The following is a 14,140-nucleotide window of genomic DNA, read 5'->3' on the forward strand; positions in this document are numbered from 1 at the left end:
GTCCCCGTGAACACAGGAAATGGACATCTCCCTACCACGTTCAGTATCCTGGTTCAGCAGGCTCGTGGTTACGAGAGTAACCATATTTCCGGAGTCTAATAGAGCTTCCGTGTCATGTCCGTCAACCTTCACCGGGACCATGGGTGCAGTTGATTCGTGGTGTGACCCACCTCGCCTCCGGGGCTTGCTGATGGCATCGACTCCTCTCGAGCCGGGCAATTCCAGGCAGTGTGCCCCCAGGCGCCACACTCAAAACACCTTCTTTGGTCTCCATCTACATGGGGTCGTCGGTGGCGGGTTGGCCCTACCCCAGCCGTCTCTCCACGGGTTTGCGGTCTCTTGGCCCTGCCGACTGTCGGTTCGGGGTACACAGCAGTGGGTCTGTCCTTCCGACTCCTCGAACATGTCGCCGACTCGGCCCGGCTTCCACTCAGCAGGGCCTGAGTGTTCTGATGCATCTCCACTGCTTCCAGGAGGCCCTCCAAGGTCTGGGGCGCACATAGACTCGCTGCCCTCTTCATGTCGTGGGGTAGTGCCCGTAGGAAGCAATCCAGGACCACTTTGTCTAGGATGGAGAGGGTGGATACATCGGTTAGGAGCCACCCCCTGGTGACTCGCAGTAGGTCGCTCATCTGGGCTCGGGGGGATGCGTCGGCTACGAACCTCCAGTCGTGGAATAGTTGAGCCCGATGGGCCAGGCTGTACCTGTAGCGGCTGAGTATCTCCCGTTTGAGTCTGTCGTAGTTAGCCGCCTGTTTATCGTTCGGGTCCCAATACGCCTTCTGGGCATTCCCAGAGAGGAACGGGGCCAGTAGACTGGCCCACTTCTGCCTTGGCCATCCTTCCCATAGTGCTGTCTGTTCAAATATACAGAGGTATATTTGAACCCTACATTAGTCATCTCATATGTATATACTGTACTCTATACCATCTACTGCACCTTGCCTATGCCGTTCTGTACCATCACTCATATTTTTATGTACATATTCTTCATCCCTTTACACTTGTGTGTATAAGGTAGTTGTTGTGAAATTGTTAGGTTAGATTACTCGTTGGTTATTACTGCATTGTCGGAACTAGAAGCACAAGCATTTCACTACACTCGCATTAACATCTGGTAACCATGTGTATGTGACCAATAACATTTGATTTGAGGTAGGTTTTGATGTCGTCATCTTCTGTTAGCTTGATTAAAAACTTGTTTGGATGTGATTCAGTAGACGCTCCTCCTTGTAGCTTCCTAATTTCCTCAATGAGGTGGACGTTTTGTAGCCACTGTTCCTCCAGCGTTCGTTCCTGAACCGCCTGTTGGGCTTGTTGGGCCCGGATGAACTGAGCTATCAACTCGTCCATGCTGATGCTGTGTAAACGTCAACCCTGATCTGACCACGTTATCAGAATGCCTGCATTCTCCACCACTTGTGGCAGACCAGGGGGTTGGGTCAAAACGTTTACACAGATCAGACACGGACAGAGTAGGATTAGCTCAGTTTCAAAGGTGTTTATTAAAATAAAAGTCCAAAAGAAAAGAATAGGTCTCCCCCAAGAGACCCTCTCCAGGATACCGTCTTCTGGGCTCCGGGTCTTGCTGTATCCTGTGGGGATCAAAACTGAACTTCCTCCTGTTACCTCTGGTACCGTCCCCAACTATACGGGAGTCCTTTCCTCCCCCAGTCTCTCCCTTGTGTGCTGCCCTTCTGGCAACTTTATGCGACTTGTACAGTTGGTGAGCAATCAGCCCTTGATTACTCACCAATCCCCAATCAGCCCCAATTAGTCCTGGCCGGAGAGCCCGTCAAGACCTGACACGTCCAGCAGATGGAGCCATCGCCTCGTGATGTATTCTCCGTCTGTCACCAGGCCTTGACGAGTCTCCCCCTGGTGGCTGACCTGCTGTACGCCACAAATATAGCTACTTCCTCACTGTGAGTCACCTAGATGTGATAGGTGGACATTGAGTGCCCTACACACACTCAAGCCCTCCTCCAACGCACACACACACGCACATACACGTAGAATCAGGAATTCCCCAGGCCAGCTGTCTAGGCCCCTTACTTTTTCATTCTTTACTAATGACATGCCACTTGCAACATTATACACGTCAGCTACTACAGCGACTGAAATGATTGCAACACTTAACAAAGAGCTGCAGTTAGTTTCAGAATGGGTGGCAAGTAATAAGTTAATCCTAAATATTTCAAAAACTAAAAGCATTGTTTTTGGGACAAATCATTCACTAAACCTCAACTAAATCTTGTAATTAATAATGTGGAAATTGAGCAAGTTGAGGTGACTAATCTGCTTGGAGTAACCCTGGATTGTAAACTGTCATGGTCAAAACATATTGATACAACAGTAGCTAAGATGGGGAGAAGTCTGTACATAATAAAGTGCTGCTCTGCCTTCTTAACATCACTGTCAACAAGGCAGGTCCTACAGGCCCTAGATTTGTCGCACCTAGACTACTGTTCAGTCGTGTAGGTCAGGTGCCACAAAGAGGGACTTAGGAAAATTACAATTGGCTCAGAACAGGGCAGCACGGCTGGCCCTTAAAAGTACATAGGGAGCTAACATTAATGATATGCATGTCAATCACTCATGGCTCAAAGTGGAGGAGAGATCGACTTCATCACTACTTGTTTTTGTAAGAAGTGTTGACTAATGGGGATCCCTAACACACACACACACACACACACACACACACCCACACACACACACACACACACACACTTCACCGGCCTGTTCAAAAATAGATTATGGATACAGGTAGGGTTGCACGATATGGGCCAAAAATCTAATTGCGATTTTCTTACCAAATATTGCGATTTGACATGCGATATACACCAAAACCCTTGAGTGAACTGTTGGAATCATAGAAATAGAATGATTTATATTAAGACGCAAAGTGAAAAGCAGCATCCGTTCTTGTTAGAAACAATCTGTTGACTGCAATGACCTAACAGAGCAGCATGCAAACATAGAACGACTCTAACAGGAAGGAGGAGGAGCTGTGCAAACATAGAACGACTCTAACAGGAAGGAGGAGGAGCTGTGCAAACATAGAACGACTCTAACAGGAAGGAGGAGGAGCTGTGCAAACATAGAACGACTCTAACAGGAAGGAGGAGGAGCTGTGCAAACATAGAACGACTCTAACAGGAAGGAGGAGGAGCTGTGCAAACATAGAACGACTCTAACAGGAAGGAGGAGGAGCTGTGCAAACATAGAACGACTAACAGGAAGGAGGAGGAGCTGTGCAAACATAGAACGACTAACAGGAAGGAGGAGGAGCTGTGCAAACATAGAACGACTAACAGGAAGGAGGAGGAGCTGTGCAAACATAGAACGACTCTAACAGGAAGGAGGAGGAGCTGTGCAAACATAGAACGACTCTAACAGGAAGGAGGAGGAGCTGTGCGGCTTGAGTGACAGGGGGCGGGGCTGGGTATGTGTGGGAAGCAGCCCCAAGAGAAAGGGAGAGAGACGACAAACAGAATAAACGATGAAAACAGACGTTACACGCGGCTGAGTGGTGCTTCAAGGTATTGCATGCAATATGGATCTCTTGCGATATGGATATTGCACATGATTCCGATGTGAAGTGGAGTAATTGTGCAGCCCTGGATACTGTACGTTTAGCATACCTGGAGTGCAATGCGCACCACTCTGGATGTGCTGGTCAGTACATTGTGCAGAGTGTCCAGTAGAGACAACAGGAGATCATGGCTACTCTTCCTCCCAGGCCTCTCCTCTCTCTCCACGTACAGGATGGCTGCCTTGCTGAAGACACTGCAGACCACCTCCACCAGACCTGAGTAAAACACAACACACACAGCATGAAGGATGACCAGACCTGAATAAAACACAACACACAGCATGAAGGATGACCAGACCTGAGTAAAACACAACACACACAGCATGAAGGATGACCAGACCTGAGTAAAACACAACACACACAGCATGAAGGATGACCAGACCTGAATAAAACACAACACACAGCATGAAGGATGACCAGACCTGAATAAAACACAACACACACAGCATGAAGGATGACCAGACCTGAGTAAAACACAACACACACAGCATGAAGGATGAAGGATGACCAGACCTGAATAAAACACAACACACACAGCATAAAGGATGACCAGACCTGAATAAAACACAACACACACAGCATGAAGGATGACCAGACCTGAATAAAACACAACCCACACAGCATAAAGGATGACCAGACCTGAATAAAACACAACACACACAGCATGAAGGATGACCAGACCTGAATAAAACACAACACACACAGCATGAAGGATGACCAGACCTGAATAAAACACAACACACACAGCATAAAGGATGACCAGACCTGAGTAAAACACAACACACACAGCATGAAGGATGACCAGACCTGAGTAAAACACAACACACACAGCATGAAGGATGACCAGACCTGAGTAAAACACAACACACACAGCATAAAGGATGACCAGACCTGAGTAAAACACAACACACACAGCATGAAGGATGAAGGATGACCAGACCTGAGTAAAACACAACACACACAGCATGAAGGATGACCAGACCTGAATAAAACACAACACACACAGCATGAAGGATGACCAGACCTGAATAAAACACAACACACAGCATGAAGGATGACCAGACCTGAGTAAAACACAACACACACAAGATGAAGAGGATCAAACAAGGGATGTGTCCCAAATAGCATCATATTCCCTATATAGTGCACTACTTTGACCAGAGCCCTATGGGAATAGGGTGCCATTTGGAACACAGACAAGAGACTTTAGCTGGTCCCAGAGGACATAAATACCAAGAACCAATGGCTCCACCACACAGAGTTTTAAAGTACAAGCTGGTGTTTTACAAGGCCTCAATACAACTCACTCTACTTAAAGTGAAGTTGCACTTCTCTTCCATTGATGAAGTACATAAACCAGTTTCAGGCCTTGAGAGAAGGCCCTTTATGATACATCACAGAGAGTAGCTCTCTCTGACTGATGGGCTACTTCCTCCAGTATGATCTATACAGGATATTAGATCATATATAAACCTCAAGATGCTGCCATTGGTAGCAAAATTATGCTAGAAAATAGACTAATAATGACAGAAAACGTAAATGCGAACTGGGTGCTTTTTGCACATGGAGGATGCCCCTCCAGACATTCTGTATGATACAGTTATATCACTGAGTTACAAATCATACTTCTCCTCCATCCCAATTACTACAGAAAGATATCATCTCTTTCCGCTGACACAAAACCTTTGCCTTCTCCTGTCTAGTGCTTTATTTGCCATGCCTTGTTGAAATATTAAGAGTGTATGAACAATCTGCTTCGTCTTTAAAGACAGAATAACCTTTTCAGACAGTTTCTCAAGAGCGCTCTTCTCTGTCTGACCGGTCACCCCGGATCACGGTAGCTAGTCGAACCCTGTGCTGCCATCTGAGAGCAACGCTCTCTCCACAATAAACACCTGTCTTCAGTGGAACCATCCGGCTTTGAATAGATAGGTACACCTACCAAGGGAGAATGACAGTGATAATATGATACATCATTATGTGTCATCTGGAATACAAAGAGCAGCAGATTTCACCTTGACAAAAATCACCTAACAACAATAAACCATGCAGTCAAAAAAAACTCCCAGTTATACATAAATAAAATGTGAAGGACGGTACAAAAATCCTCAGAAAATAACTAGGCTTAAATATATTCCGAATAGATTTGCCTCAGAAAAATTTACTCAATGTTGGGCAGATATTGTCTGATTGCTCAACAAACTGGCTACGGCAGGACGGCTGCATTAGTGCTGCTTCAGAGGAAATGATGAAAGGAGTAGAGAGAGAGAGAGGGAGAGAGTGAAATAAAGAGAGAGAAGGGGGAGAGTGAAATAGAGAGAGGGGGAGAGTGAAATAGAGAGAGGGGGAGAGTGAGCGAGAGGAGACAGAGAAAGGCATACAGACGGACAGAGTGCCAGTGAGAGTGGCGTCCATATTCAATGTACTGTGGAGAACCATTCTGATGAATAATATCCTGATGATGAATAATAATACAAAACAGTCTTCAACAACGCTCCTCTTCCTATAGGAAGGCTCTTCTTTAATAAGAGTGTTTTTTGCTTTTGTATTTTTGCTTTTTACCCCAATTATGTGATATCAAATTGGTAGTTACAGTCTTGTCCCATTGCTGCAACTCCCGGACTCGGGACAGGCGAAGGTCGAGAGCCATGCGTCCTCCGAAACACGACCCGCCAAGCCGCACTGCTTCTTGACACAATGCCTGCTTAACCCGGAAGCCACCGCACCAATGTGTCGGAGCAAACACCGTACACCTGGCGACCGTGTCAGCGTATTGTTACGGATACAGGTATCCTGGGGGGTATTTGTATTTCTCCTCTGTCCTAGTAACAGGTGACAGTCATCAGTCGCATCAATCTGAAGACACACCTCCTCCTGTTTCCCTTACCCAATCACATCCCTTTTCCCTTGGTTTATAAACCCAGTCAGTAGTTTTCCCAGTGTCTCTCTCTCTCCCTCTCCCTCTGGATTTGCTGAAGACCACATATTCTTTCATACCCCAAAGTTTAGTTGTCTGTTATCATGTGAGTATGTACTGCTGTTGTGTATTATTGTTGGTTGGTTGGTGGCAAAGGGGGATAACCAGCCAAGTCGCCCTTGGGCGAATAAATACCCTAGTTAGAACTGGGCAGACCGCCCACTGTATTTTATTGGTTAGTTAGCTAGCTGTTCTTTACCCAGTAAGTCTAGCTTAGGGGTTTTGGGATATTTATGATTTCTTTCCTTGGGTCCAGCTCAGCCCCATTTTCCCACACCCCATTACCGTGTGTTTGACAATAAACCTAAAGTGTTTGATGGTAGGTTTAGGTTGTCTGTGGATTTCTTTTAGTTGTCACTGTTCCTTTTCACTGTTGTGATTTGCATGAGATATGTTACGGGTCTTGTTTCCCTCCCCCCCTAGACTGCTGGGAAAAGGGGGTTCGTAACAGTGCACTCCACCCGGCCCGCCACAGGAGTCGCTAGACAGCGATGGGACAAGGACATCCCGGCCGGCCAAACCCTCCCCTAACCCGGACGACGTTGGGCCAATTGTGAGCCGCCTCATCGGTCTCCCGGTCGCAGCCGGCTGAGACACAGCCTGGGATCAAATCCGGGTCTGCGATGCAGTGCCTTAGACCGCTGAGCCACTCGGGAGGCCTTTAAGAGTGTCTTTTACCTGGAAATGGGAGGGGTTATAACCATGCTAATGAGAGTACCTGACAACAACCCTTCTGCCTGCCTGCCTGTCTATCGGTTTGTCTGTCTGTCTATCTGCATGTCTTCCTGTCTGCCTGTCTGTCTGTCCGTATAGCTATCTGCCTGCCTGCTGAGAAACACACAAAGGCCGTACTAGAGAATGAAGGGCTCGCTGGAAAAGGTCTGTGTGGGTAGAGTACAAATGTGTGTGTGTGGCTATATTCAAGCCTCTCCATGAACGACAAGGTTCTTCTGGAAGTGCTGTGTTTTGACTGTGTGGTGACCTGAGGCAGCAAGACTGTTTATCTGTGTTTACCACTCCAGGCTTTTTGGAAGGAGACATTTGTCAGTGTTTCTGTTTTTCTTTCTCTCTCTCTCTCTCTCTCTCTCTCTCTCTCTCTCTCTCTCTCTCTCTCTCTCTCTCTCTCTCTCTCTCTCTCTCTCTCTCTCTCTCTCTCTCTCTCTCTCTCTCTCTCTCTCTCTCTCTCTCTCTCTCTCTCTCTCTCTCTCTCTCTCTCTCTCTCTCTCTCTCTCTCTCTCTCTCTCTCTCTCTCTCTCTCTCTCTCTCTCTCTCTCTCTCTCTCTCTCTCTCTCTCTCTCTCTCTCTCTCTCTCTCTCTCTCTCTCTCTCTCTCTCTCTCTCTCTCTCACTCACTCTGCATTTCTGAAGATAACTCAGAAATATCTCCACAATGCCTTGCATTATGCCACGGACAATATAATTACTGTGGTGAATGGCCTAAACACCAGGCAGAAAAGCAGACAGGCGGGACATTGTCCTTTACAGTTCAGCTATCCAGATCTCAACAGAAAGCTTCAGTTTCCATAGTGAAACGTAATAGGATGAATGGCTCGCAACAATTAAATGACTGTAGGTCTGAATAAACCCCTCAGAGAAACAGATACTTGACTGTAGGTCTGAATAAACCCCTCAGAGAAACAGATACTTGACTGTAGGTCTGAATAAATCCCTCAGAGAAACAGATACTTGACTGTAGGTCTGAATAAACCCCTCAGAGAAACAGATACTTGACTGTAGGTCTGAATAAACCCCTCAGAGAAACAGATACTTTGTGCAGTGTATACAATATACACAGAGTGTATAAAACATTAGGAACACCTTCCTAATATTGAGTTACACCCTCTTTTGCCCTCAGAATAGCCTCAATTCGTCGGGGCATGGACTCTACAAGGTGTTGAAAGCGTTTCACAGGGATGCTGGCCCATGTTGACTCCAATGCTTCCCACAGTTGTCAAGTTGGCTGGATGTCCTTTGGGTTTTGGACCATTCTTGATACACATGGGAAACTGTTGAGCATGAAAAACTCTGCAGCTTTGCAGTTCTTTACAAACTCAAACTGGTGCGCCTGGCAACTACTACCATACTCCATTCAAAGGTACTTAAATATTTTGTCTAGCCCATTCACCCTCTGAATGGCGCACATACACAATCCATGTCTCAATTGACTCAAGACTTAAAAATCCTTCTTTAACCCATGTCCTTCCCTTCATCTACACTGACTCAAATGGATTTAACAAGTGGCATCAATAAGGGATCATAGCTTTCACCTGGTCAGTCTGTCATGGAAAGACACTCAGTGTATTAAAACACAACAAGCAGACTGGCTGTTGTGCTGCTACTCTACTTCCTCGTGCTTGGCTCCGCACGGCACTACACAGCACTCCCAGGGGTCCCTTATCTCCACACTGGCCAATTAGAAAACTCATCTCATCCACTCACCGGCTGTCTCTCTCTCTCACACACACAACCGGCCCTGCCGCGTTCGTCCACTCTCCCTCAGTCTCTCGGTCTCTCTCTCTCTCTTAAAAGAAGCCAATTATACCAGTTTTCCCCTGCCTGCGTTTTCGTGAGCCTGATCTGGAGTGGGCCACTAGCACAGCCAGAGACGGAGACAGAGAGAGGAGAGCTGCTAGAGATAGCTCTAATTACCAGGGTTATATTTAGTGCTGGGTCAACACATTCCTCAAAAAAGGACCTGATTGGTGCATAATGATGCTGACTTCATAAAGTCACTCGCAAGTGACCCCCCTGTAATGAGAAGGGTAAAGGAGGAAAGAGAGGAAGTCGCCCCCTATTTTGAAGGACGAACGTCGAGCCCTGGAGTGGAAGTGGTATTCCTATTGGTTGACAGGGGGAGGTGGGGGGCGGGGAGCGGGGCTTTTGTTGACAGACTGAGGGGTTTCCTCTTTCCTGTTCTGCTAGGTAGCAATTACAGCCAGGGACCTGAAAGCTTTCTGACACTCACACCTATAATTCACAGGGCCCCAGCCCCGCGCTCCAGCATGATGCAACATGCAGACAAAATACAGTTACTGACACAAACAGAGGTACGAACCGTTTGACACACCTGCAAAACTCCCCCACACCACAGAGTTGACTCTCCCGTAGCTAACAGCTAACCCATTTCCATAGCATTCTGAATACATTCTCCACTGAGCAGGTGCTACATGTTGTGCTGCTCCACAGTAATATAATGAGTAACCATTCAACATTGTCACTATGCAGCAGAAGCATTCAGTCAGTATAAGTGGAGCCAAAACAAAGGTTCATTCTGTACTGATAATCCTCCCACTCACCTAATAAATTAAAAGCTCACACACTGCCATCTTCCTCTTCCTCTATTTTACTGTACCCATGTATAGCAACGTGTGTTTATTGAATAATCTACATATCCATGATTAAGTAGAAGATGAAGTATCCATGATTAAGTAGCATCATCTGTTAGCAGCATCTCTCTGCCAGTCTACACTCGGCTCCATCATATCCGCACATGGTCTCTCCTATCATTGCTATGCAGATGACACTCAACTACTCTTCTCCTTCCCCCCCGTCTGACACCCAGGTGGCGGCACGCATCTCTACATGCCTGGCAGACATCTTAGCTTGGATGTCAGCCCAACACCTCAAGCTTAACCTTGACAAGACTGTGCTGCTCTTCCTCCCGGGGAAGGCCTGCCCGCTCCAATACCTCTCCATCACGGTTGACATCTCCACGGTGTCACCCTCCCAGAGTGCAAAGAACCTTGGAGTGACCCTGGAAAACACCCTGTTGTTTTCTGCTAACATTAAAGCAGTGACTTGCGAGGGGGCGCTGGTGAGCAGCAACATGTGAAGACGCGTTTTCTCGGTGCTCCTGTCCAGGGCTGTAAGAGGTGCGTAACTGGCTGCAGGGAAGTCAGGCGCAGGAGAGCAGACATAGGTAACAACCGGAGCAGTTTATTTAGGCAAAACAAACTGCACCCAGAAACAACAAAATACGGGTTAAAATAACCTGTCGCAAACCAGTTAGAAATGCACAAACACTTTACAACAAACAATTCCACACACAGACATGGGGGGGAACAGAGGGTTATATACACATCACGTAATGAGGGAATGTAAACCAGGTGTGTGGGAAAACAAGACAAAACAAATGGAAAATGAAAGGTGGATCGGCGATGGCTAGAAGACCGGTGACGTCGACCGCCGAACGCCGCCCGAACAAGGAGAGGAACCGACTTCGGCTGAAGTCGTGACAAGGGCGAACAATTTACTATTAATATTTCACGAACACCTCCCCTACCGTGTTAATTTAGTAAAATTTTATTAGGAGTCAAACCTGATTTTTTTTCTTGAAATTTTTGTCATTTTCATCGTGAAATGTCGAAACAACAACGGCCACGAGTCACAAAAGAGCAGGCCTCTACTAAAGCATCGGGCTCAGCGGACACTGACACGGACTCTGACCCCCCCGACCAAGCCAAGGTAATGGAGGATATCACTAAGTCTGAACAGACTGTGCTGGCTCAGGTGGAGTCACTATCCACTGACCTATCTGCACAAATAGCCACCCTCGCCACCGAGGTCAACACAAAGATCGACTCCGTTAAAGAAGACTTGGCAAAACAGGACACCCGTCTGAATAGCCTGGAGGGCGACGCAAATACATACTCTGACAAAGTGGTGACACTGGAAGAGCAAGTCATCTGGCTATCATCAGATGTCGTCAAACTTACTTCCAAGGTCGAGGACCTCGAGAACAGACAGCGCCGGGGGAACGGTCACATTTTCGGCATGAGAGAGGGACTCGAGACCGTAGGCGGCCTACCCTGTTCATAGCTAAACTGCTTCAGGAAATCCTAGGCCTCGATTACGCCCCTACCCATGACCGTGAACACAGAAGCTTACAGTCCGCACCGAAGAATGGGGAGCCGCCCAGACCCATCATAGCCAAATTCCACAAATTTCAAGAGAAAGAGGATGTCCTTCGGCTCCTATCACCCATGACAGCCAGAAGATCCGCGTTTACACGAACTACACGGCGGCAGTCATGAAGAACAGGTCGGCCTTCAACAAGATGAGGGGGCTCCTACATTGCTGTCGGGACACCAAGTTTGGCATTCTCTACCCAGAGGTGCTGAAGATCACTACTCCCTCCGGCGAGCAGAAGACATTCGTGAACCCAACCTACATCCACAGGAGGACAGGTGGCATACGACTAACTAGCCATTTTAGTCTTGTACTCTGCCCCTGACCTTACACAAGGACCAACTAGTGAACTCATCTCTTGATTAGAATCGTGCCTCCACCCTGTTGCCAAAAAGGACAATTATTCTTCCAGTAACTTAATGTTATGAACAATGATGGTATGTATATGGTGACATGTTCTGACAAGGATAATGTAGTTTGAATAGTATTTTATTTACAGTACATGGCACAATTGGCTTTTACCAACTAGCTGCGGCTGGAGGCCTCGGTGCTCGGTGCTAGGTGGTGCGATACTAATTAGCCTAGTCACTACATAAGTTTAGCCACTAAGGTATCTCTATTTCCATGCCTTAATAGGATACCCTACCAGTATACTGTGAGCATGTTTAATACCTAACGTTACACGTTTGTACTCCCAAAAGGATCACGTGTATTATTCTTTACTATTAGACTGGTTGGCCCTCTTTGGTGCTTAGTGGCTGCTGGCACGGGTCCGCAGGTTGTACAGCCAAACGAACCCTGCAGGTATTAATTACCAAGCGTTAGCCAGAAATGTGTCTGTCTTCTGGCTTGATTGAACATTAGCATGTTCAATCGAGGGTTACATTGCCGCCCCCTCCGGCAGGGTTATACCCTGCCGCCCCCTCCTGGGGCGGCAGGGTAGCCTAGTGGTTAGAGCGTTGGACTAGTAACCGAAAGGTTGCAAGTTCAAATCCCCGAGCTGACAAGGTACAAGTCTGTCGTTCTGCCCCTGAACAGGCAGTTAACCCACTGTTCCTAGGCCGTCATTGAAAATAAGAATTTGTTCTTAACTGACTTGCCTAGTTAAATAAAGGTAAAAAAATAAAAAAAATAAAAAATAAAAACATTCATACAATTGTTGAATTATACTGTGTTTTATTGATTTGAAGGCATCCCAAGTGGATGGGGTTGGCCACGGGGGGGGGTCAGTAGCGGAACATATACCTCCTTAAAATATGCATATTGCATAAGAAAGATAAATTAGAGAACTGAGGTGATTCGCTCCAGAATCCCTTCCCTATGTGTAAACTACATTATGCTGGCTCTGGATAGAGCTCTACTGAGGTTCACTTTAACATGGTAGTATCGATAAAACCTTATCTAAGGGCAAATAATTTCATACACAGAGTATGACAACAGCACACTAAACGCTTATTGGAGCCATCTCAACTCATTCTAGATGTGGACAACAGATATAGAGACTGCTACACCAAATTGGAATTTGACAAGCTTTCCACTAAACAAACGGAGCAGCTTCTGTTTAAGTCTAGGCAGGCATTTTATGAACAAGGAGAGAAAGCTGGCAATTTGTTATCTCACCAGCTTCAACAATCCGCTGCTAACAGCACCAGACCTGAAATCTGTGTTGCAGCTGATTTAACTTCTACCAATCCCAAAGACATCAACAACCAATTTAAGCAACTCTACTCTGCGCTTTATTCGTCAGAGAACTTCCTGACACATCTCGTATACATGCATTTCTAGACACTCTGGACACCCCCTGTCTCAATTCTGATGAACAAACTAACATGGGATGCCTAAATAAGTGATGAGGAAGCTACTCTGGCAATCCAGTCCATGCAGAGCGGTAAAGCTCCTGGGCCTGATGGCTTCCCTATTGAATTTTATAAACCTCCTCAAAACTATCCCCTATCCTCAGCTCAATGTACAATGACATCCTTTCTAATCAGAAACTGCCCCAAACACTTACCCAAGCGACTATTTTGGCTTTGCTTAAAAAGGACAAGAATCCCCTAGACTGTGGCTCATACCACCCTATAAGCCTCTTGTGCTGTGATTATAAAATTCTCACTAAGGTATTGCCGTTTAGAGACAGTGACTCTGCCCAAACCGGATTTATCTCAGGTAGGCAATCTTTCTATATTATGCGCCAGCTATTTAACGTTCTCTATTCTGTCCACTCAACAGCCAGAGGTCGTCATCTCTCCTGATGATAAGGCTTTCAACCGGGTTGAGTGGGAATATCTATTTACAGTACAGAGAGATTTGGGTTTGGCCCGTCATTCCTTTCCTGGATTAAGATTCCCAGTGGCTTCTGTTCGCACCAACAATGTTACCTCCAGCTACTTCCCTCTCCACAGGGGTGCCAGGCAGGGTTGTTGTTTATCCCCTTTCCTATTTGATATGGCTAGTGAGCCTCTTGCTATCGGCCCGCGTGCGGAGGACAGGATTAAGGGAATATTAAGGGGCGACATAACTCACAAGGTGTCCTTATATGCAGACAATCTTCTTTTATACATCTCTAACCCTGTGGAGTCTATACCCTATCTCTTGGACATGCTACAAGGTTTTGGACATTATCTGGCTAAAAGTTAAACCTAACAAGTCTGCTCCTCCCCA

General features: G+C 46.6%; 1 protein-coding gene across 1 annotated transcript in view; it reads right to left on the bottom strand.

Annotated features, from left to right (window-relative positions):
• ulk4 (unc-51 like kinase 4) overlaps positions 1-14,140 on the bottom strand; it is a 186,465-nt gene that overhangs the window by 78,599 nt on the left and 93,726 nt on the right. Inside the window, exon 33 of the mRNA XM_071396224.1 lies at positions 3,645-3,811. Within this exon, the coding sequence (XP_071252325.1) occupies positions 3,645-3,811 (167 nt within the window). The remainder of the gene's footprint in view (positions 1-3,644; positions 3,812-14,140) is intronic.

The sequence above is a fragment of the Salvelinus alpinus genome, chromosome 4, assembly GCF_045679555.1.
Source record: "Salvelinus alpinus chromosome 4, SLU_Salpinus.1, whole genome shotgun sequence".
NCBI classification, from domain to species: domain Eukaryota; kingdom Metazoa; phylum Chordata; class Actinopteri; order Salmoniformes; family Salmonidae; genus Salvelinus; species Salvelinus alpinus.